The sequence below is a fragment of the Phyllobates terribilis genome, unplaced genomic scaffold, assembly GCF_046119375.1.
Source record: "Phyllobates terribilis strain yellow unplaced genomic scaffold, ASM4611937v1 Scaffold_2__4_contigs__length_985480577, whole genome shotgun sequence".
In the NCBI taxonomy this organism is placed as follows: Eukaryota; Metazoa; Chordata; class Amphibia; order Anura; family Dendrobatidae; genus Phyllobates; species Phyllobates terribilis.
The window spans coordinates 157,633,888-157,659,026 of NW_027362762.1; the positions used below are offsets into that span (position 1 = coordinate 157,633,888).

At 45.4% G+C, this 25,139-nt stretch overlaps 1 protein-coding gene across 1 annotated transcript in view; it reads left to right on the top strand.

Annotated features, from left to right (window-relative positions):
- Positions 1-25,139, top strand: part of ENDOU (endonuclease, poly(U) specific) — a 69,627-nt gene that overhangs the window by 40,857 nt on the left and 3,631 nt on the right. The window contains exons 7-10 of the mRNA XM_073663172.1: positions 769-968; positions 21,430-21,543; positions 22,133-22,239; positions 23,607-23,749. Coding sequence (XP_073519273.1) covers positions 769-968; positions 21,430-21,543; positions 22,133-22,239; positions 23,607-23,749 — 564 coding nt within the window. The remainder of the gene's footprint in view (positions 1-768; positions 969-21,429; positions 21,544-22,132; positions 22,240-23,606; positions 23,750-25,139) is intronic.

Genomic DNA, 25,139 nt, shown 5'->3' on the forward strand with positions numbered 1-25,139 from the left:
GAAAGCTCTCAGAGTATAATAAACATAAGATGTGAAAAAAAAAATCACATAAGGAATATTCAAGTAGAATTCAAGTCCACCCAAATGTATACACTCATCTCTAGCTGAAACCCCTGCTAGTACCCTGGCATGAACATCCAGTGGAGGTATCTCATGAGCAAAATGTATTTTTTAATTTTCACGGCTCAACGTTATAAACTTTTTGAAGGACCTAGGGATTCAAACTGCTCACCAACCCTCTAGATAAGTTCCTTGAGGGGTGTAGTTTCCAAAATGGGGTCACTTATGGGGGATTTCCGCTGTTTAGGCACATCAGGGGCTCAGCAAACTCGACAAGGCGTCCGTGATCTATTCCAGACAATTTTGTTTTGCAAAAGTCAAATGGTGCTCCTTCTCTTCCAAGCTCTGCCGTACACCCAAACAGTAGTTTTCCACCACATATGGGGTATCAGTGTACTCAGGAGAAATTGTATTCTGGTATAGTACAAACACACCAGAGAAAACTGACAAAATTGATCCCATTAGTTTGTATAGTTTTGTCTACGGTGGCATGATTTGAGACTCTAAACTGGTGTGCGCAAAATATCATCAGCTCCAATTGCTGTGCCCTTGCTGATGATGGCGGATATGTCACTGTGGGTCCATGTTTTGTAGTGTCTTCAAAGGCTTTATTTTGCTAATAAATACTGTCAAGAAAAAGGACAAATCCACTTCTTCTTTGGTGGTTGATGATGATGATTCATAACACAGAGTTTTTTATTTTATCAGATTGTACCAGTTTGTGAATGAAAATATATTTAAAAGGCCAACATACAAATCATTTATTGCCCTGCTGAACAATTATGACAGAAAGACTGGAACTGATGAAACATTCACAGAGGAAGAAATTGAGGAGCAGAATATATTCATCCAGGAGATTCTGAAAACAAAAGTTATGAAGGAACTCTTTAATTTTTTTCACAAAAAAGGTAAATTCTGAATATCAAAATAAGTAATAAGATTAATATATTTATATTGAAAGAACTGTTCAGAAAAAGCTCTAACAACTATTGAATGAAATTGGATTAAACTGCTGATACCTGTAGGGAATCAGAATTGGTGCCTAATTCGCTGATAGTCATAATGCCCCTCATTTATCAAAGCATAAGACAGTTTACATCAGGGGTTAGCGATCTAATCTAAAGCGCTCAGTATACCATGCAACATGAAAGTCAGAGAACACAAATTGTGAGGGTACGTTCATAAGGTTTGGATTTTCTGGAGTGAAAATCTACTGTATGTCATGGTACCAGTATTAGATAAGGTAAAACCTGATGTAAAACTTCTCCAGTATAAATTGACATGCCATTATCGTTCTTTTTAACGTGTGGAAGAAATTTCAAAATCTGCTGCCGGTCAAAATCACTGTCTTGCTACTAAAATATGTTTTATCATAAAAAAACAGACACACAAAAAGAGTAAACATAATTGGTATCACCGCTATCATAACGACACAAACTATATTATCCTGTACACTAAAGACCATTAAAAAATTTCAAAATTTCTGTTTTGGTCTATTCAAAATAATAATAATAATAATAATAAAAAAAAACTGAATCAAAAATGAATAAACAGTTGTATGTTCTCCAACAAGGTACCAAGAGAAATATATCTCATCACACAAGAATATAAACTCCACCAGCAAAAACATAAAACAGTTATGGCTCTTGAAAGAGAGTGATACGACATTTAAAAAAAAAAAAAAAAAAAAAAAATGTTATTTTATTGTGCAGTCATTTAAAGGGTTTTCCCACAAACAAACTACATTTTAATCAATAGATCTTGGAATAATAATAACTTCCACAATTGGATATATTAAAAAAATGTTCCTGTGCTGAGATAATCTTATAAATATGGTCCTGCTATGTACTGTGTAATGGCTGTGTCTGACCATGCAGGAATATAGTCTGTAGTTAGGAATTTCACAGCACACTCTTATGTCACAAATGGAAATTCTTTATTACCACGTGCAGGTATATTCAGACTTTTCTAAGGTGCAGGATTTAAAGTGACATTATTATTATTTATTATTATTATTATTATTATTATTATTATTTACTATTATAGTGCCATTTATTCCATGGCACTTTACATGTGAAAAAGGGGTATACATACAAGAACAATTACACTAATCTTGAACACAATGTGACAGTGACTGGTACAGGAGGAGTGAGGTCCTTGCCCGCGAGGGCTCACAATCTACAAGGGATGGGTGAGGATACAGTAGGTGAAGGTAGAGCTGGTCGTGCAGCGGTGTGGTGGATCAGTGGTTACTGCAGGTTGTAGGCTTGTCGGAAGACGTGGGTCTTCAGGCTCCTTTTGAAGGTTTCCACGGTAGGCGAGAGTCTGACGTGTTGGGGCAGAGAGTTCCAGAGTAGGGGGGAAGCAAGGGAGAAATCTTGTATGCGATTGTGGGAGGAGGAGATAAGAGGGGAGTAGAGAAGGAGATCTTGTGAGGAGGCTGCGTGCGGGTATGTAACGGGAGACTAGGTCAGAGATATATGGAGGAGATAGGTTGTGAATGGCTTTGTATGTCATGGTTAGGGTTTTGAACTGGAGTCTCTGAGCAATGGGGAGCCAGTGAAGAGATTGACAGAGAGGAGAGGCCGGGGAATAGCGTGGGGACAGGTGGATTAGTCGGGCAGCAGAGTTTAGGATGGATTGGAGGGGTGCAAGAGTGTTGGAAGGGAGGCCACAGAGCAGGAGGTTGCAGTAGTCAAGGCGGGAGATGATGAGGGCGTGCACTAGTGTTTTTGCATATTCGTGGTTGAGGAATGTGCAGATCCGGGAGATATTTTTGAGTTGGAGTCGGCAGGAAGTGGAAAGGGCTTAGATATGTGGTTTGAAGGAGAGTTCAGAGTCCAGGGTTACCCCAAGGCAGCGAGCTTGATGGACTGGGGAGAGTGGGCAGCCATTGACGTTGATAGATAGGTCAGTTGGGGGGGGGGGTAAATGAGATGGCGGAAAGATGATGAATTCTGTTTTGTCCATGTTAAGTTTTAGAAATCTAGCAGATAAGAAGGATGAAATAGCAGACAGACATTGTGGGATTTTGGTTAGTAAGGTGGTGATATCGGGTCCAGAGAGGTAGATCTGTGTGTCATCAGCATAGAAGTGATAATGAAAGCCATGAGACTCTATGAGCTGTCCCAGGCCGAAGGTGTAGATGGAGAAGAGCAGGGGTCCTAGAACTGAACCTTGGGGGCCACCGACAGATAGGGGGCGAGATGAGGAGGTGGTGTGTGAGTGGGAGACACTGAATGTCCTGTCTAGGTATGAGAAGATCCAGGATAGGGCCAAGTCTGTGATGCCGAGAGATGAGAGAGTTTGTAGTAAGAGGGAATGGTCCACTGTGTCGAAGGCAGATGACAGGTCTAGGAGGAGGAGGACAGAGTAGTGTCGCTTAGATTTGGCGGTTAGTAGGTCGTTGGTGACTTTAGTCAGTGCAGTTTCAGTAGAATGGTGCGGTCGGAAACCAGATTGTAGGCGGTTGAAGAGGGAGCAGGAGGAGAGGTGGGAGGACAGCTCAGAATGGACGTTTTGTTCCAGTAGTTTTGAGGCATAGGGGAGAAGTGATATGGGACGATAGCTAGTCAGAGAGGATGGGTCAAGAGAGGGCTTTTTGAGGATGGGTGTGATTGAGGCATGTTTGAAGCATGAGGGGAAGACACCAGTTGTTAATGACAGGTTGAAGAGGTGGGCTAGGGCTGGGATGAAGATAGTGGTAAGGTTTGGGATGAGGTGGGACGGGATTGGGTCAAGTTTACAGGTTGTGAGGTGTGATTTGGAGAGTAAAGAGGAAAGTTGATCTTCCGTAATGGTGGAGAAGATGGTTTTGGAGGAGGAGGGTTGAGCAGGTGTGGGGAGGGGCTGTGAGGGCTTTAGGCAAAAGCTTTGTCTGATATTGTCAATCTTCTGCTTGAAGAATGAGGCAAAGTCTTTGGCTGAAATAAGAGGAGAGGGAGGAGGCACTGAGGGGCGGAGGAGAGACTTGAAGGTGTTGAATAGTTGTTTGGGGTTGTGAGACAGGGAGGATATGAGAGATGCGAAGTATGTTTGTTTTGCTGCAGTGAGTGTGAACTTGAAGGTAGTGAGGGACTGTTTGAATGCGATGAAGTGCTCATTGGAGTGGGACCTTTTCTATCTACGCTCAGCAACCCTGGAGGCCCATCGCAGTTCTTTAGTTAGGCTGGTGTGCCAGGGTTGTCTGTTGATTGTGCGAGCTTTGGTATGTGTGAGGGGGGCGACCGAATCGAGAGCTGCAGCTGTTGTGGTGTTGAATAAAGTGGAAGCAACATCGGCATCATGTAAGAAACTAATGTCTGTAAGAGGGAGAAGGGATTCAGAGAGTGAGTGTAGGTCAAGGTGTTTGAGATTTCTCCGAGGGTTTGTGGAGTGGGGATTGTAGCCCTGGAGAGGAGAGGGTAGAGAATGTAAGTAGGTTGTGGTCAGAGAGAGGGAGATGTGAGTTAGAGAGGTTAGATAGGGAACAGAGGCGGGTGAAGATGAGGTCCTGTGTGTGGCCATCTTTGTGGGTGGGTGTGGAAGACCACTGAGTAAGACCAAAGGAGGAAGTGAGGGGTAGAAGCTTAGACGCAGCTGAGAGGGAAGTGTCAATGGGGATGTTAAAGTCGCCCATGAGGATAGTGGAGATGTCAACGTAGAGGAAATGAACTAGCCAAGTGGTGAAGTGTTCAAAGAAAGTGCTGGTTTATCCTGCGGGGCGGTAAATGACAGCCGGTTGGAGGGGGAGAAGATGCGCACGCAGTGCACTTCAAAAGAGGGGAGAGTAATTGAGGGTGGCAGTGGGATATGGATGAAGGAGCAGTTATCTGAGAGGAGGAAACCTATTCCTCCACCGTGCTTGCTTTTTGTTTCCAGCCAGGTACAACTAGGCATCTGGGGGATGGGGGCAGCCCTTTCCTGCCTGCTGTACCTGGCTGGACACAAAAATAGGGCGAAGCCCCACTTATTTTTTTTTTAAATTATTTCATGAAATTCATGAAATAATTTAAAAAAAATTGACATGGGTCTTCGCCCTATTTTTGTATCCAGCCAGGTACAGCATCCAGGAACGGGCTGCACCCAACCACCAGCTGCCTATTTGTACCTGGCCAGACACAACAATATAGGGAAGTCCTTTTTTTTTTATTATTTCATGAAATAATTTAAAAAAAAAATACGTGGGGCTTCGCCCTATTTTTGTGTCCAGCCAGGTACAGCAGGCAGGAACGGGCTGCCCCCATCCCCCAGATGCCTATTTGTACCTGACTGGAAACAAAAATACAGGGAAGCCCTTTTTTTAATTATTTCATGAATTTTATGAAATAATTTAAAAAAAAAATACGTGGGGCTTCGCCCTATTTTTGTGTCCAGCCAGGTACAGCAGGCAGGAACGGGCACTTAGCCTCGCTCTTCCCACTGCCCTGTAGCGGTGGCAGTGGGGTAATAGGGTTGGGGTTGATGTCAGCTTATAATGCCAGCTGACATCAAGCCCAGATTAGTAATGGAGAGGCGTCTATAAGACACCCCCTTTACTAACCCCATAGTCAAAGTTAAAAAAAAAACACAAACACCCAGAATAAAGTCCTTTAATTGAAATAAACACACAATTCTTTAATGTTCTAAATTAAACCATACTTACCATCACGCCCATTCCAGCTGAAGCCAACGATCTCCTGCAATAAAAATAAAATAATAAACCAACCTCATCCTTACCTTTCCATGGTTCCCAGGACGGCTCCAGCTCTGCTACATTCACATGACAGGCTGGATCGCAGCCAAAAGCTGCCATCCAGCTTGCCATGCCGCAGACACTGAGAAGCGCAGGCATGCTTGCGCTCCTCAGTGTCTCGCTGTGACGGCATCCAGATGAGCCGAGTTCATGTCCAATGAACTCAGCTCACCTCATGCACGTCACTGACAGCATGGGAGAATTCTCCTGCGCTCAGCGCTTCAGCAGGAGAATTCTCCCACGCTGGGATGGAATTGAGATGACAGGCTGGATCGCAGCTGAGCGCAGGAGAATTCTCCCACGCTGTCAGTTAGTCTTTATATATATTATCTGTATAGATTGTTTGTATTTGTGTTTGTATTTATTTTTTCACTGACGAAATGTATTTATCTCCTCTCTTCATAGCGACTCTGTGATAAAGACCTGGGACTGAGTAGAAACATTATATGTCTGTGTCCATCACCTTAAGTGTGGCCATTGCTTAAGTGTGTGAAACATGAATTAATCCTGAATAATGCGATGCATGCAGACTGTACCTTACCTGCCACCACCGCACTCTAATCAGCATTAGTGATGAGCGAGCATGCTCGCCACTGCTCGGTACTCACCCGAGCATCTCCGTACTCGAGATGCTCGGAGCTCGCCGACCTATGGTACTACGGGTTGATCTACGCAGTACATTTGTTACCAATGACCTACCCAGGTCTCTAGTGTCTACCGCTGGTGTGGTGGGTTCAGTGTGGACTACACTACGGTTAGTCTGAGGTAACACTGGTAGGCTTGGTAGTTTTCTATGAACTCTTTGACTCACCATGGGTATGACAGATTCGCCTCTAGCAGGGGATAGATTCACTTGTTCCACTGCTGATGAAGCATCTGTTTCTGGGGCCAACGGGTCTCTCTGCTGTTCTAGAGTCTCTGCGGCTTCCGGTGAGGCTACTTGGGGAAAGGTCAGGACAGGTACCACGATTGCTTGGTTCACCTGCGTCCAAGACCGGGGAAATTCTCCAAGGATGGTTTGAACCGTTTCTTCCACCTTTTCTGTGTGCTGGGGGCTGTTTTGTTCTTCCTTTTTGTGTCTCAATTGATCATCTTCAGGTGGTCTCTTGAGACTGCCGCTGAAGTCTCTCCTCCATCTTTACTGATGAGACATACCTTGGTGTTGTCGAAATTTGAAGGCAAGACGGTGTATGGCTCAACCTCCCACTAATCATCTAATTTGTGAACTTCCTTTTGAGTATCTGTTCTCCAAGTGACAAGGGAACTGCAGGTGCGAGCTGATTATAAGTTTTCTTCTGCTTCTGTCTCGCCTGGGACAAACTTCTCTCCACACACTCTTGTTGCTGCCGCTTCGTATTCCAGTCTGCATCTTGTGATGTCGTCTCAGGTGTTAAAACTCCTATGTCTAAGTCAATGGGTAGCTTGCCAGGTTTTGCTCTCATCAGGTAAGCGGGTGTACAGTTGGTGGAGTTCACCGGGATGTGGTTATATAGTTCTACCAAATCTGGTAACTTCTCTGGCCACAGGCTACGTTCTTCAAGGGGCAACTTCTTCAACAGGTCTATTACCACCTGGTTCATTTTCTCTCACAACCTGTTGGTCTGGGGATGATACGGCGTCATCCTTATTTTCTTGCAGCTGTACAAGTTACAGAATTCCTGAAACACTTCTGCTTCAAAGTCTGGGCCTTTAGTTGGTAAGCACTCATTCAGGGTAACCGTGCGGGCGACAAAAGTGTTGTTGAAACGCTTTGGCTGCCGTCGTAGCCATCTGATCCTTCACTGGCACTACTACCAGGAACTGGGAGTAGTGGTCTACTATAGTGAGAGCGTAGACATAGCCTGACTGACATGGGGCTAGCTGCACGTGGTCCAAGGCTACCAGTTCAAGTGGTTGTTTGGTGATTATGGGCTGCAGGGGAGACCTCTGGCTATCACGGTCTTTCCATCTCAGGTTGCATGGACCACATTCTCGACACCATCTCTCGATCGCTTTCCTCATGCCAGCCCCGTAGAATTGCTCATGTAGCAGAGCTTCCAACTTCTTCCACCGGAAGTGTCCTGCTCCATTGTGGTACGCTTCTAAGACCATTGGCGCATCCCGCCTCGGGACTACCACCTGTCAGACCAGTTTGTTTGTCCGGGAGTTGATGCTTCTCCGACACAGCTTTCCCTCGTAGATGAACAGCTTGCCCTTTTCCTTCCATAACTGTTGGGTCTCCTGTGGAGCATCTGGATCAGCGTGTGAGTCAGCTTGTGTCAGCAACTCCTTTACTAGGTGGACAGCCGGGTCACTATCCTGCGTCTCTGCCCATCCATGGTGGGTTAAACGTGGCCTCTCTGTTGGCGGAGCGCTTGATCCTCACACAGTGGGAGCACTGGGTCACCCCGTGACGATGGAAAGCGGGTAGCTCTATCTCTTCCAGCTCTTCCGGGTTTTCTTCCCCATCTGGCAAGTTGGGCACCCTGGACATCGAATCAGCATTAGTGTTTTTATGCCCGCCCGATACTTGATGGTAAACTCGTAGTTGGACAGTCAAGCCATCCATCGTTGTTCTAGGGCACCAAGCTTCGCAGTCTCCAGATGCGTCAGCGGGTTGTTATCCGTGAAGACTGTAAATCTGGAGGAGGTGAGGTAGTGTTTGAAGCGCTCTGTTACAGCCCAGACTATGGCTAAAAACTCCAATTTGAAGGAACTATAGTTGTCAGGGTTCCTTTCCATAGGACGAAGCTTCCTGCTGGCGTAGGCAATCACTCTCTCTCTGCCCTGCTGTACCTGGGACAGCACCGCTCCCAATTCCATGTTGCTGGCATCCGTATAGAGTACAAAGTGTTGGTCATAGTCAGGGTAGGCCAGGACTTCGTCTCCCGTAATAGCCACTTTCAGTCAAGTGAAGGATTCTTCTTCTGTTTTACTCCACTTGAACGGAGGATTCGGGTTCTTGGCCTTCTTGGACTGGCCCACTAGGAGGTCCTGCATGGGTGCCACTATCTTGGTGAAACCCTTGATGAATCTCCTGTAGTAGCCTACCAGCCCGAGGAACTGCTGCACTTCCTTTATAGTGGAGGGTCTTCCAGTCGTTGATCACGGAGACTCTTTCAGGGTCTGGTGCTACACCTTCGGCGCTTACCACATGACCTAGGTACTGCACCTTGGGCTTCAACAGGTGGCACTTGGACGGCTTCACTTTCAGGCCATAACCAGATAGGGCTTCGAACACCTCGGCCAAGTGCTTCGTATGTCTTTGAGTAGACACTTACATCGTCTAGGTACAGCAGAACGGTTTTGAAGTTTTTGTGTCCTAGGCAGCACTCCATTAACCGCTGGAATGTTCCTGGGGCGTTGCAGAGCCAGAATGGCATGCAGTTGAACTCTCTGAGGCCCATTGGTGTCGTAAACGTGGTCTTCTCTCTGTCCGCCTCTGTCACGGGAACCTGCCAATACCCACTGGTGAGATCCAAAGTGGAGAAATAGTTAGCGAATTTTAGTGCAGCTAATGATTCCTCAATTCTGGGTAATGGGTAGGAGTCCTTATATGTAATGCGGTTAATCTGCCTATAATCAACACACATCCTCATTGTACCATCTTTCTTTTAAACTAGGACTAATAGAGATGCCCATGGGCTACAACTATCTCTGATCACCCCAGCCTCCTTCATCTCCCGTGACATTCCTTTGGCACATTGATAGTGAGCTGGGAGTACAGGCTGGTACCTCTCTTTAATGGGCGGATGATCTCCTGTGGGGATATGATGTTGGACCCCTTTTACCTGCCCAAAGTCTAGTGGGTGTTTGCTAAAGACTCGCTCATATTCTTGGACCACCCGGTACACCCCATGTTTTTGATGCAAAGGGGTGGAGTCAGTGCTACTTGTAGCTTCTGACACCAATCCTCCATATGCCCCTTAGAGCCATTATCCTCTGCCGGTTTGGACGAAGGAAAGGGTTCCACTGCCTTTATTGCATTGTTACTGACAGTGAACAGCTTAGCAAGGGTGGCATAGCGGGGTAAATGGACCTCTTTCTCCCCACAATTCAGGATGCGTATCGGTACTCTCCCCTTGCGGACATCGATCACCCCCAGAGCCGTCATGGTGGGCCTGCTATCAGAGTACACGGGTTCTACCAGGGCCTGATAATCTTGACCCCTGAGACCTATTGCTGCCCCACACCATATTAACATTTCACTCCTAGGGGCATTGCAATGGGGAACAGATCACTCATTCTGACACTGCCGACTTCTCCTCCAGCCAGCTCTACCTGTTGTCTTTGCATCAGGGCTCTGATCTCCTTCTGCAGAACTCACTGCTGACTGGAACTGGCAGTCTCTGTGACCTGTTGCAACAAAACAATAATTTCCCCAAGACAATTCTGTATCACATTGGTGCCTATAGTTATCATAGGATGACTTACTTGGCGATCAATATCTACAATAATCAACCCTTGTGATGGAAATTCTACTCGGCCAACTTTTATGGTCACCTCTTTATACCCCACTTGACCTGAGGCAAGGTCTGACCATTGCTGGCATAGATGTTAAGATGTTCATCTGGACTGCGGGTAATGTCTGAATCAGTCCAGTATCGTTTATAAAGGATATACGGCATCGTCACCTGGGAACCAGTGTCCAGCAATGCGTTCATCGGGACGCCATCAAGCACGACAGGTAGGACCGTCGTCCTCTCACGTACTTGTCTCGCCAGCTTTGTGGGCCTAGTCATCTTACTCCTGGGGGTTGGCCCCCTGCCCCAAGGGTTGCTCGTTTAAATTGCAGAATCTTGCGAGGTGCCCCGCCTTTTGACAGCGGCGGCAGATGGGTTGTCCGTTCTGGTCATAGCGATCGCTGTTTCTCCCTGTGGTCGGTGGAATCCTTCTCTGCCGTCGCCATGGGTCATCATCTGGACTGGAAGCCATCTGGATTCTTTCCTTTGGAGACACTTGCATGGCCTGCACGGTTTTGGTTAGCGTAGCCACACTTTTGGTTAGCTCCTGGACCTGAAGGCGTAGGTCTGCAGAGGGGTCATTATCTAGGGTCTGCGTGTCAGCCTCCACAGGTGCCGGGGAAAAGGACTCCACCTCCTGGTGGTATGTGATAGCTGGGCACCGGAGGGGTGCAGTGCCACTTGGGGTTGATTCTCGCAGCACCCAGATGGCCAGGTCTTTAAATTTCATAAAGTCCAGATCAGGGTTTTGCAGAGCCATAATGCGCAGCTGTGTCCGGTGAGCGTTTGACAGGAGTCCCTCAAACTGCTCAGTTAGCAATCTGTCCTCGTCTCGCACACTGTCGGGGTCTACCTGTTTAATGGCCCGCAGTGCCTCCTGCAGGTTTAGACAACAGTCCCGTACACTGTCCTGCACCCTTTGTTTGCACTCGTAGAACTTCATTTTAATCTTTGCTGCTGTGCGGGTGTCAAAGGTATCCTTTAAACGGGCCAGTATTTCCTTGACAGTGCTTTTGTCCCTGCCCGGCCAGGACTTCACCTCTCTCTGGGCTGCACTGATTAGCTGGCCTAGTAGGATGCTGACTTTCTTCTCCTCAGACAGGGAGTACACTTGGAACAAACTGCGCAGTCTCTCCCCGAAGTCGCTCAGGGTGTGCGACTCCCCTGAGTACTGGGGCAACCACGCCGCCCCCGATATATACGGCATGGATAATGGCATTACTGTGGTGGCAGCCGCGGCTGAATCCTCTCCCAGGTTGGGCATCTTCCTCCCCCCTAGTGAACCTCAGCCAGGTCCTGCTGATGTACCAGTATGCTGCTCTGCCGGCGAGAGGGATCGCTTACCCAGCGGTTCCGGATCGGGGCCTCCTGCTTCCCCTTGGCTGACGGCAAATGATGTGATGACACAGTTCAGTAAAGTCTATGGCACACAGTACCCGGTTATACCGGGCTTCGTTTATCCTGTTCATGACGCCAAGTTTTACGCGCCCCCTGGGACGTGGGGTACCCGGTAGCCGGGCCGGTCGATGCTGGGGAATGTTACAATGGCAGTGACCTGGTCCGTGACCCAGGGCGGTCAATAAAAGGGGAAAAGTAAAAGGGGAATGAAGTTTTTAGAGATAATGTTCGTGACACCACCTGTGGTATGCGGCTATATGGGGCCTCTTGGAGCTGATGGTGATGCAGCAGAGTTGGTTCATCTCTCCACAGGCAGAGCTAAGCTCCTGGGCAGTATATGTACAATTGTGGAGGTGGATGTTGTTGGTGCAGTGTAATGCAGGTGATGGCGCAGATAATGACCAGTCCACAGCTTTAATGGTGGTTTCCTCTTATCTTTACTTGCAGTTTGTTAAGCAGACCGGGGAACGGGTACTAGCTGGTAGTAGAGGTCCGGGTGGCCTAGAAGCAAGTTGGGAATCCACCTCGCCAGGTGACGTTGTAGGCCTTCCCTCTGCGCTAATGTCTTTGGCCCTGCTGCTTGCAGCTATGCTGCGGCCCTCGTTCCTGAGTAAAACGTCTTTTCCTCACTCGTATGGAAGGCAGCTCGGGCCTTCCTTAAGTGTACCTCCCACGTGGCGGTGCTGGACCCTATGGTGCTGCTGTGTCGCCGGGCGTCTGATGGGGCCAGGAGACCTGCAGTCTCCTGCCCTCCGGATTCTGCTGCTGGGCCTTCAGTGCCCCACAACCTCGGACTCTGGTGTCCGGTTCTTCTGCGTTTCTCTCCTCTGGGGCGAGCTTCTACACAGCTCCCTTCCCCAGGTCTTTCCTCGTCGCTGTCTTGTCTTCAACTCTTCTCAACTCACTCTCACTAACCCCGCCTCCAGATTCCAGTTGCTAAGGGGAGGAGCTCCCCTTTCTGGTCTGGAGCCAGGAAAGTGTTGTTTGCTGGTAACCCTGATTAGGGGACCCCTCGTTGCTTCCAGGCATGGCATCACCCCTTGTGAGGGAGGCAATGCCATTGTGGCAACCGGACTCCTGGGGTGCCACAAATCACTCATAGAATCATAGAATGTTAGAGTGGGAAGGAACCTCCAGGGTCATCTGGTCCAACCCCCTGCTCAATGCAGGATTCACTAAACCATCTCAGACAGAGACAGCATTTCAATTCATAATAACATTATGCAAAGTGAAAAAGTGCCCTAGAATATATGGATTGACAGAATAAGTGTCACACATAAGGTTTTCCTGGGTCAGGTGGTAGTTTTGGATAACTCCTGTAGTAGGGATAGGTGAGTGGGTGATATAGGAACAAATTTAGCATAAGTAATTATGCATAGTAAGTATCTAGGTGTATGGAGCACCTCGTGGAGTTTAAAGCAGAGCAATTGTACAAATGAAGCCCCTGCCGGATGTTGAAGCCTGTAGAATGACGCAGTGTAAAGAATAATGGTGTAATGTTCTTACATAGAAAAATAAAGCTTTTAGAATACAAGGGGAGTAGTGAGGTCAGAGTAGTCTCAGAGCGAAGTAGAGTGCCAAGGTAGCATTAAATACCCGATCTGGAGGCTGTGACAAGCAGTCCTGTGCCTATGTTCTGTCTCTGGTAGTGCTGTGATGCCGTTTCTGTGGCCATTTATGTCCGGTGGTGGGCAGCGCAGTGCTGGAAGCCACACCCCAAACATAGGCCTCGCGTGTGTCATGGCGCTGGGGCTGTGGGTGTGGAATGGGTGAAATGCGTGTCACTAGGTTGGCAGAGTAAGGTCAGTCAGGTGACATCAAAGTGTAGGTTGCGTCCTATAGTTAGGTTGTGGAGGAGGTTTCCATGGTAATGTGTGATGCCAGTGCAAGTGCACAGCCATGGAGCAGTGGATAATTGGTGCAGAGGTACTGCGGGTGTGCGTACCTGAGTGGTTATGTGGTGGAAGATCTAAATGGAAAGGGGCATAGGAAGGGGATGAGGTGGAAGATCAGTCAAAACAGGCAAAGGATTCAGGGGGGAAAAGGAGGGCACAAGGAGCGTGTAAAACTGATGGTGAAGAACAGGGTACAATAAGAGAATGCAGTGTAAGGTCAATACGATAAGGAAAAAGATGCTCAATGAGGGTGTAGAGAAGATGAAAGGTGGAGAACGGGAAAGAAGGGAGAAAAGGAAACGAGGAAGAGGAGGGGGAGGGAAGAAGAGGATGAACAAAAAGCAGAAGACTAGGATGATGATGATGGATATGTATGTGTCAAAGAAATGATGTGGGAGCTTATATCAGAAAAACTTTACAGGAAATATTTATAGGTACAATTTACCCTGTGGCGGCCACAAGGAGGAGAGTGAGTGGTCCCTGTGGGTGTAGGTTTAGTGGTTCTGTTTAGGAAGGAAGAACATTTTTTTTAAGTTAATAGGTCCAGTACTCTGTTAAGTCCCAGGGAGGCCAGGGTTTGGAGTTTGTGAATCCAGAAAGCTTCACTTTGTTTCAGTAACTTAATGTGGTTGCCTCATCATCGTGGTCTAGGGACTTGTTCTAGGACTTGGAAATGTAATTGTGAGATGATATGCCTGGCATTATAGTGATGGAAGGGTTGGGGTAACCATGTTCTACCACAGCGAATAGTGGCTAGCTATGCGATTCATAACATGTTGTGTGGTTTCGCCAACATAGAAGAGCCCACAGAGACTGATACAGGGGAATGTGCTACATTTCCTGGTGACAAGGAACCGTTGAGTGGGTAAAATATTGGTGCTTCCTATGTCAGCTCTGACCATGTGGTCCTAGATGTTGCGAGGTCTCCTAGTGCACATGAGAGTAGGTGATTTGAATGCTTCAATATCTGGGTAGGCTCTGTGTAATATTGGTCAGTGTTTGTGAATGATAATGTGGATTCTGGGCATGAGGGGGTCGTAGGTGAGCATGAAAGTACTCGTTCATGTTTTTTGTAAAGGTAGTGTGATTAGTGCTATGTTCTCTTGTTTGAGGAGATTGGAGGGGCAATGTCTGTCCCTGAATTTGTTAGACGTGTTGTTCAACCTCGTGGGGAGGATTTTTTTTTCTGAGACTATCCTGGATACCCTTTGGAATTGTGTCCTGGGTAAGCTGTTCTTGGTTGATCTTGGGTGATAGCTGGAGTGATGGAGTAGGTTTTTGCCCTCAGTAGGTTTGGAGTATAAGTCTGTAGAGAATTGTCTGTCAGGGCCCTTGAGTACTGGGGTGTCAGGGAAAGGGATTTGGTTGTGATCATGGTTGAGGGAAAACTTGAGTTCTGGTCTGACAGAATTCAGTGTCATAACAAAGGAGTTAAGTGTGTCTAAGGTGCCATGCCATATGCAAAAGATATTGTCTATATATCTGAACCAACACCTATAGGGTTGTTGAAATAGCTCAGGTGTTTGCATAAGCCGGAGCTACGCTTGAGACCATTGTGGTACCACAGATCTGGAGGTAGTAAGTGTCGCCGAATACGAAAAATTTTTTAAGTAGTACAATGGAAAGTAGATCTAGGCACAATCTGATGGAGTTACTGTCTATGTGGAAGGTAGAGAGTAAATGAGAGACAGCTTCAAGGCCCTTGTCTTGTGTTCTGGATGTGTAAAGACTGTTCACAGCTAGAGTCATCAAAAGGCTGTCAGAGGGAACTAATGTCAGGTTATGGAGGGTTTTTAGTAAGTTTCCAGTGTCCAGCAGTAGGACTGTGCATTTTTGGTGGAGGCCACTATGGGTCGACCTGGTGGGTTGAAGAGCGACTTGTGGATCAGGATGTAGAATACGGGGGTGACTGGATGTACATTGGCTAAGTATGTGGATGTCTTTTGACCAATGGTCTTTTTGTGATGGTAGGGGTAGGATCTCTTGGAATCATTCTGTATGTAGAGACACGTGAAAATTGGCAGTGTATTTTGTCTAGGTACTGTGTGCGATCCATGACTACAATCGCCCATCCTTTGTTGGCTGGTTTTATGATATGTTTATTGGAATTGAGTCAGTCAATGGCTTGTTTCTCTCCTGTGGAGAGATTTTCATGTGTGGGGAAGCGACCTTTTCTGTGTTGCTCTAGGTTTTGTTTGACATCTCTATTAATAAGGTTTATGAGTGTTTCAGTGGCGTGATGAGTATGTGGTGGATTGAAAACACTAGGGTTGCTTAAGCCCAAAGTAGCAATTAAGAAGAGATCAGGAACAGATGGGCCCTCATGTGAAGGCACACTGAGAAAGTGTCAACAAGTAAACCAAAATGTGATATAAGTCTAATATTGTGATAAAATCGCTGTAGGTCCCTCTCCAGATGGAAGGCATCCCAGTTAGAAGTGCGGCAGAATGGAAGACCCTTCTGTAGTACCATCATTTTCGCAGTTGAGAGGCTGTAGTGCAAGATGTTGACTTCTATGTTCGATGTCTTATCTGGGAGCATGTTGTCATCCTTTTTTGCTTTGGTCTGTATTTAGATCTCCTCGTTGGTTTCCTCCTTTGCAGGGCGGCCGAGATAAAAAATGGGTTCTTCCATGTTGACCAACCATTGAATCACTCCCTGAGCTGAAGTAGCCCTGTTGTCTTGGGTCAGGGTTTTGTCTCCAGGACCTTATAGTGGAGAAATTGTTCCTTTGATATACTCTGTTGTGGATTTAGTCGTTCCTGCAGGATGGAGTCGGTCTTGCACTTCAGATTGATCCACTCAGTGGAGGCTAGGGTAGCAGAGAGTTGCAAATCGATAGCAGAGATTTTTTGTTGTGACTTGGCTTTTTGTAGGCATTCCACCGTGAATATAATGATGTCCAGAAAGCATTTATTGAGGTTCTTCTGGAACTTCAGTCAGTATTCCCGGCTGTCAAAGAAAAATGTAGGTCGTAGGTGACTTCGTAGTTCCCTGGGGATTTTGTTCTGTCAATGGTATTCTGCAAGGGTGGTACAGTGTAGATCGTACAAGACGAGTTTGTGTCTTTCCTTCTAGTAATCTCTGGTACGGAGGTCGGTCATTGGAGTCTTGAGGAAATCGCTGGAATGACAGAATGCTGTTATTCGTTGTAGTGTCATAGGCGATGGTATCCAATATCATTGGGTCACTGGTGCCAATATAGCTATACAGGCAAGGGATATTGGCATGCACACAGAGCACAAGGGCACTAAAGTTAGCCAGATCCAGCCAGCTTCAGAGCACCACTTACAATCTATATAGACAAGAGAGTGTAACTGCTGCACATGTTGTCTAAGAGACCAGCCACCACTAAGGGAGCAGTGGTGGCCTGAGCATAAAACCATTCAATTTAAAATACCTCTGTTCTTGAGAACGGAGAGGATTTTTAATAACAAGTAAATTGAAAAGTTTTACTCATTTAAGATGATGAGAAATATCCTTTAAGACCAGTATACCTGGTGATCTAGTGCAAAGTAAAAATGAATGCCAATAGCCGTTGTGGTATAGGGCAGAGAAAGGATTATTGTCCATTTTCTTGTTGACGTAGGATAGTGTATGACTTCAAACCTTTGATCAAGTAGGTTACTCACCGCTCCAGTTTCCAACGTTGTTCTGGCTGCTAAATGAGACAGGTTTTTCAGCATCCTTTTTCTCTCCATGCATTGATCATAGAGATGAGCACCGGGAGGAGATGGAGAGGACAGTACTGATGTAACTGAACAGCCATATAGTTTTCTCTTTGTAATGAATGGTGCCCTGGGAAAACATTGGCACAATGCAGGTCTTCTCTTGTGGTAGCCGGTACTCTTCCTATAGTGCAAAAAATCTAAAAGACGAAAAAGCAGCACTCCATAGTGTAGACGTTTTGGGAAATGCAGTGACTTTGAGAGTAAGAGGAACTACTCATCTTGGCGAGATGTGCTTACAACAGGCAGAACTCTATCTGAGAATTTGTAAAGACTTGACCAGCTGCTGCTCCTCCTTGTGCCGGTTATGCATGATGACAACCGCAATGATTAATGCACGGTGTAGAAGAAAAACAAGGAACTATCAGACCCTGCTGGAAAAAAGATTGCTCATGGGTAGAGGTTCAGTCAGTTTATTGAGGCCCTCTCTATCATGCCTCTACCCATGAGCCATCTTTTTTTCCTGCAGGATTTGATGGTTCCTTGTCTTTCTTCTACACCCTGCAGAGCAAAAAAGACAGATTGCAATTAGAGATCAAAGATGCCCCAAGTTTCACCCCTTTACCCCCGAGGGTGGTTTGCACGTTAATGATCAGGCCAATTTTTACAATTCTGACCACTGTCACTTTATGAGGTAAGAACTCTGGAATGCTTCAACGGATCCCCCTGAATTTGAGACTGTTTTTTTCGTGACATATTGTACTTCATGATAGTGGTAACATTTCTTCGATATCTCTTGCGTTTATTTGTGAAAAAAATGGAAATTTGGTGAACATTTTGAACATGTCACAATTTTCAAACTTTGAATTTTCATGCCCTTAAATCACAAAGATATGTCACACAAAATAGTTAATAAATAACATTTCCCACATGTCTACTTTACATCAGCACAATTTTGGAACCCAATTTTTTTTTTGTTAGGGATTTATAAGGGTTAAAAGTTGACCAGGGATTTCTCATTTGTACAAGAAAATTTATAAAACCATTTTTTTAGGGACCACATCACATTTGAAGTGACTTTGAGGGGCCTTTATGACAGAAAATACCCAAAAGTGACACCATTCTAAAAACTGCACCCCTCAAGGTGCTCAAAACCACATTCAAGAAGTTTATTAACCCTTCAGGTGCTTCACAGGAATGTGGAAGAAAAAAATGAACATTTAACTTTTACTTTAGACCCCAATTTTTTTATTTTCACAAGGGTATCACGAAAAAATGGACCCCAAAATTTGTTATGCAATTCCTCCTGAGCACGCTGATACCCCATATGTGGGGGAAAACCACTGTTTGGGCACACGGCAGGGTTCGGAAGTGAAGGAGCACCATTTGACTTTTTGAATGTAAAATTTGCTAAAATAATTTGCCGATGCCATGTTGCGTTTGGGGAGCCCCCGATGTGCCTAAACAGTAGAAACCCCCCACAAGTGACCCCATTTTGGCAACTAGACCCCTCAGGGAACTTATCTAGCTGTGTGGTGAGCACCCTGAACCCCCAGGTGCTTCACAGAAGTTTATAACATTGAGCCGTAAAAATAAAATTTTCACATTTTTCCAACAAATATGTTTTTCAGCCTCCAATTTTGCATTTTCATAAAGGTAACAGGAGAAATTGCACCATTCAATTTGTTGTGAAATTTCTCCTGAGTAAGCCGATACCCCATATGTGGGAGAAGAAAACACTGTTTGGGCACACACCAGGGTTCGGAAGGGAAAGAGTGCCATTTGACTTTTTGAATGTAAAATTTGCTTGAATAATTAGCGGATGCCATTTTGCATTTGGGGAGCCCCTGATGTGCCTAAACAGTGGAAACCCCCCACAAGTGCCTCCATTTTAGAAACTACACCCCTCAAGGATTTTATCAAGGGGTATAGTGAACATTTTGAACCCAGAGGTATGACACAGAATTTGATAACATTAGGTCATCATATTGAATAAGTTGTTATTAGTCTTGAGTGCAAGTGCTCACTACTTAAGTTTGCATCAGGAACTTGGGTATGCACCAAGTATCACGGGTGCTCAAGTGACATGCTCGAGTCCCTGCTCGCATGTTTCACGGTTATTAGACACCCAAAAAAAACATGCAGGGATTGCTCGTGCATGGCAGGCAATCCCCGCAAAGTTTTTTTGGCTGTATAACAGCTGCAAAACATATGAGGCGGAGACTCGAGCACCCACGATACTCGGTGCATACCCGAGCACCTGATGCAAACTCAAGTAGCGAATACTTGCGCTCAACACTAATCGCCATATCGTCATCATTTATTTTTCTTTACTTCTGAAAAACTCCCAACCCTAACCTTAACCCTAGCCCAACCCTAACCCTAGCACAACCCTAACCCTATCAAAACTCTAACCCTAGCACAACCCTAACCCTAATCCTAGCACAACCCTAATCCTAGAGTTTATTTTTTACGCCGTTCCTCGTGCGGTATAAGTGATTAGACTACTTTATTCTTCAGGTCGGTGCAATTACAGTAATACCAGATTGATATCGGGTTTTTATGAATCACAGTTGTCACACACTTAAAAACCTTTTTTTTGCAAAGACTAGTTTTTGCGTCGCCATATTTTGAGAGCTATAATTTTTCCATATTTCGCCCGACAGAGTCATGTGATGGCTTGTTTTTTGCGGGACAACGTGACGTTTTTATTGGTACTATTTTCGGGCACGTGACATTTTTTGATCGCTTTCTATTCCGATTTTTGGGAGGCAGAATAAACAAAGACCAACAATTCAGGAATTGTTTTTTTTATTTTATTTTTTTATGCCGTTCCGCCTGTGGTAAAATTGATAAGGCAGCTTTACTTTTCAGGTCAGTGCATTTACAGCGGTACCACATCTATATTTTTTTTATGTTTTGGCCCTTTTACACAATAAAAACTATTTTACAGAAAAAATAATTGTTTTTGTATTGCTTTATTCTGAGAGCTATAACTTTTTTCTTTTTCGGCCATTGGAACTGTATGGCAGCTTGTTTTTTGCGGGACAAGATGACATTTTCAGCAGTACCATTTTTATTTACATTCGTCTTTTTTATTGTGTTTTATTCCACTTTTTGTTTGGTGGTATGATGCTAAAAACAAACAGCATAGCCAGAACAATAAGCAGAATTTTTTAAAAAATAGCAAAAGGCAATGGTACTCACCTGCCAAGGTTTCAAGAAAAATGCACACCAGGACACGGCCGGCCCCCTGGTGTGCATTTTTCTTGAAACCTTGGCTGGTGAGTACCATTGCCTTTTGGTATGATGATAAAGCATCATTTTTTGCTTCGTTGTTTTTTTTTTTTACCGTGTTCACTAAAGGGGTTAACTAGTGGGACAGTTTTATAGGTCAGGTCGTTCCGGATGCGGCGATACCAAATATGTGTACTTTCATTGGTTTATTTTTTTTTTCTTAAGAATATTTATTTATGGGTACAGTATATTTTTATTTTTTGGGGATTATTTTTTTTCTTTTTTTTTTTAGATTTTAACAATTTTTTTTTTTCACTTTCTGATACTTTTCTTACTTTTACACTTTGTCCCACTATGGGACTTTCACTTTTTACATTCTGATCGGCTGTATAGCATAGAGATGCAGCACCATCCCTGTGCTATACAGCCTGTTAGTGCTGCACAGGGAGAAGTTACTTTGGTCGCGCACTGCGCATGGCCAAAGTAAATTCTTGCCTCCTGGTGATCCGGATGTTATGACGACATCGGGTCACCATGACTTCGATCACAGCATTTCGGGGGTTAATGTGCAGGGAGCGGTGCGGCACTGCTCCCTGCACATAGTACCGGGTGTCAGCTGTGACAATCAGCTGACACCCGGCAGCGATCGCGCCCGCACTGCTCGTGTGAGGGCGTAATTGCCAGGGCGTACTAATACGTATCTGGCTCATAAGGCCCAGGGCGCAAATACGTATTAGTACGCCTTGGGCCAGAAAGGGATTAAGGTCAGTTTCATACACCCGACATTCATTATGTATGAGGCTGCTGAGATCGAAGTCTGTACTCTGAACAAGAATGATGGATGTGTGAAACCTTAATAATTGCAGCGCATAAAAATTATTCACATTTTGGAGACTCAATGGAGAAGTAAAGTATTAAAAGATCAGCTAGTAGTTCAATTGTATTAACGAGTATTTTATTGCATATACTGTACATTACCAATATTTAAGTGCCTGTATATATTGTAATATCTGTAGGACTGTACAAAGAGGAGGAGGAGTTTGTGGATGACTTGAGGAAGATGTGGTTTGGGCTTTACTCCCGCTCCTCAGGGGAACAAGACTCCAGTGGCTTTGAACATGTGTTTGTGGGTATGTATGGTCAACGGGCAATAATGTTCCTGTCCAAGAATGGAAACAATATTTTTTTTCCATGACCACATGGAATATTTTTATACATACATTTTTTTGTATGTCTTTAGTTATCATTCACTAGGACTGCTCTTATATTATACCCTTATTTACAAATAATATAATGTTAGACTAGACAACATGTGCCACATTTATCACTATGGCTCGTGTTGGATGATACATTAGGGCATATTTTCACTCTTTATACCACCTATTGTGTGGGTTAGTTGATACCAATATTTTGCACCTGAATTGTGGAGCATTTTTGCCACAAGTTATCACATTTAAACCATGACCTTTTTTTAACCCCCCACTCTAATCTAAAGAGTACTAGACCCTTGTCTATGCACTGTGTCTATAAAGTTTCAATTAATTGAAAGTTTCATTCACAAGAACGGCACTGTCGGCGGCCTGCCTCTTACTTTATTGCAATAAATCTTTAGGTTAGCTTGTTACAAAAATGGGTATTTTATTGTACACAGATACAGTGAAGGTATTATTTACTATGATATGGAAGTTTTTTCAAATTAAACCAATCCCTCTTATCCAGGTGAAGTAAAGAAAGGCAAAGTGTCTGGTTTCCACAGTTGGATCCGGTTCTACCTCTTAGAAAAGAAAGGAATGATCAATTATCACAGCCATAATTATGACGGGCCGGTGAGTTCTACAATTAATCATACATGTGGTCCAGCAAAGTGAACTAATTGTGTAGTGTTATCATGATGAACACAAAATGTTATCTGTCATCCAGGGATGGGATGTAATGGGCATTTGGACTGACATCATAAAGGAACGGCTAGTGACATCCATTATCTTCTCAAGAATCTGTTCTGTTTGCCTCTACAATTAGGCTAGATCTCACCCTGTGCGTCCAGTCCTAGTTATTCAGATGAAGGTTGTATCCTACTCATGGGTCACGCAGAGAACCCGCAGCCTTTTCTACTATACATAATGACATTAACTATTACGAATTCCTTTCATTGCAAACTATTCCTATATCCACGACAATGGCAGCAGGGCAAACAGGACAATTGAATTTAGACCCAAATTGTGGAGACACAATCTAATTATGAACCACCAGCATTTTGCCTTGTTGACACTTCAGATATGGTCGTTTGGCGGGACAAATTAGGTTACATCGACTGTGTTCATTTTCACAATACAACATGCCTTGCCAGCTGCAGGGGGGCTGAACTGGGGTCATCAAAGAAATCCTCCCCCGAGCCCTCAATGCTCACCTATCAGCCTTTTATGCTTTATCTATTTAACCTATTTTATCAAAGAAGAGAAGTGTTTGATTGATTGGCTTCTACTAGAGATGATCGGATCTGCAGAGATTTGAAGTCAGCAAATCACACTTTTTTATCTCACCAGACTACAGAGCATAATAAACATAGGATGTAAAAAAACTAAAATAATACCTCACCGCTCATCTGTCTCACCACCCTCAAAGGCTGCTGTCTGGTCCACCACACCTCTTCTTTTCGCCTTCCACCATAGCGTGAATCTTCTTTGGCCTGCTTCATTCTGGGCCATGGCTTACAGTGTGACTAGGCCTCGCCTCTGATTTCTCTGTGGATCATGCCATCGTGGTGCACATTTTGACGTCATGGCTTTACGACGAGAATTGCCCGAGGCCTAGTCAACACATTGAGGGAAGCATGTCACCACAGCGTGGCACACAGGCACATTTAGAGAACTAGTTGAGCCGGTATTCGCAGCTCAGCGTGAAGTTGGCCGAAAAAGATGTGCATGACTGATAAATATGAAAAGATAAGAGTGGCGATGAGCTAGCCACTATTTTGCTGAATTCACAAGGAATGAGTAAAGAGAACACAGATTTTTGTAAGTTTCGAAGAGAATTAAATTCCACTCGAATAAATTTGCTCATCTCCAGCTTCTACCATTTCTAATACAGTTCAAGCAGCACATTCTAGGAAAATTGCCTCAATGGACAGTAATGTGACAGCATGAAGCATAACACAGTGTTTTCATTTTTTTAAAATTTATTTTTATTTTGACAGTGGACTACCTACCCAGATGTGTTGGGGAAACAGTTTAATTGGGAAGGTTTCAATAAAGAAGTCGGCACGCAAATAATAGGCTCAAGTCCTGAGTTTGACTTCGCACTTTATAGCCTGTGCTTCATCAGTCGTCCTGGTAAAAAGTAAGTAAATGTTTCAATTAAATTTACATTACGTCAAGCATACTGCCAAATGATGGCACTGTACAACCATTTAGGTTTGCAGAGCAATGATAAGACCCTCATAGCGTTCTAGGGGCCCTTTCTTAACAATATATGCATCCAAATTCATACTAAATCAGTCAAAAACTTGTGGCGCGCTCAATTACATGCTGTATTGTGAAGCTGTTCTCCATTAGATGCATTGCTTCTATGGGAACAACCCTACAATTCGTGCAGCGCACTATATGGGAACACCTCGACTATAGATGTCTCTGTAGCACACGGCCGCAGGTACAATGTGTGCTGATATACAGCTGACGCGCCCCCGGGGCAATGGGGGTACTCGGCAGCCGGGCCTATGGATGCTGGGAGGGGTATGTTACAGTGGCTGGCCCGGTCCGTGGCCCAGGGCGGTCAACCAAAAAGGGGATTCTAACTTGGATAGAAAATAAAAATAAAGTAAATATTTCGTGACGCCACCTGTGGTATCTGGTAAGGATTACCAACGCTGCTGCAGACCTCCGGGGGGGGTGATGGGATGGCAGCTAAGGTGTTTCTGCTCCCCACAGGTGGAGCAGGCCCCCGGGGCAGTGTGGAGTTTGGTGGGTGGTGATGCTGGGACTTGTAATGCAGGCGGATGGCGCAGCAGGAGTAACTGACAGAGACAGGGGATTCGCTTCAATACCTTTACTGGTGGGGATGTCAGGTACGGTCCAGGGTACACAGTAGGATGGGTGCACTTCAGGACTTCTCCCCAGTGAGCAGGTATAAGGCCTCCTGGTCCGTGTCTGCCTCTCTGTATGCTCCTGGCCAGCCTGCAACTGGGCCTAGCTTATGTGTCGTGCTGTTCCTTCACCTGCCGCTCGGTAGTAGGACCTTCTGCTGGCAACCACTATCCGAGGTCGTCGGGGCCTTCGTGGTTCCTGGTCCTGTGTGGGTCTAGATTCAGGTCAGCCAGGGACTTGTAGTCCTCCTGGAATGCCGGTGATCCCTACTGGGTATAAAGGACCCTGTAGGCGCGGACCCGGTGTCCGGTTTGTATCTTGGGGTGAGCCTATGATGCTCCTCTGCCCCCTAAACTCCTCTCTCCTTTCCTCCTTGCCGTTGGCCACACTCGGGGCCCTCAGAACTCAGCAGCAGACGCGCTGCATCTTCGCTGCTCTCAGCGTCAGCACGCTCTCAGACTCTCTCTCTGTCTGACTGAACTCTAAACTGACTGACTGCCTGGCTCCACCCTCCCATATATATATCCCTAACGGGCTCCCTCTGGTGGTGTGAGGTGGAAGGGTGGAGGTGTTTGTATGTAATGAGGGCCTCTTTTGGAGAAGTCCGTCCAGGCACCCTGGGTCCTGTGGTACCTGTGCACAGCAGG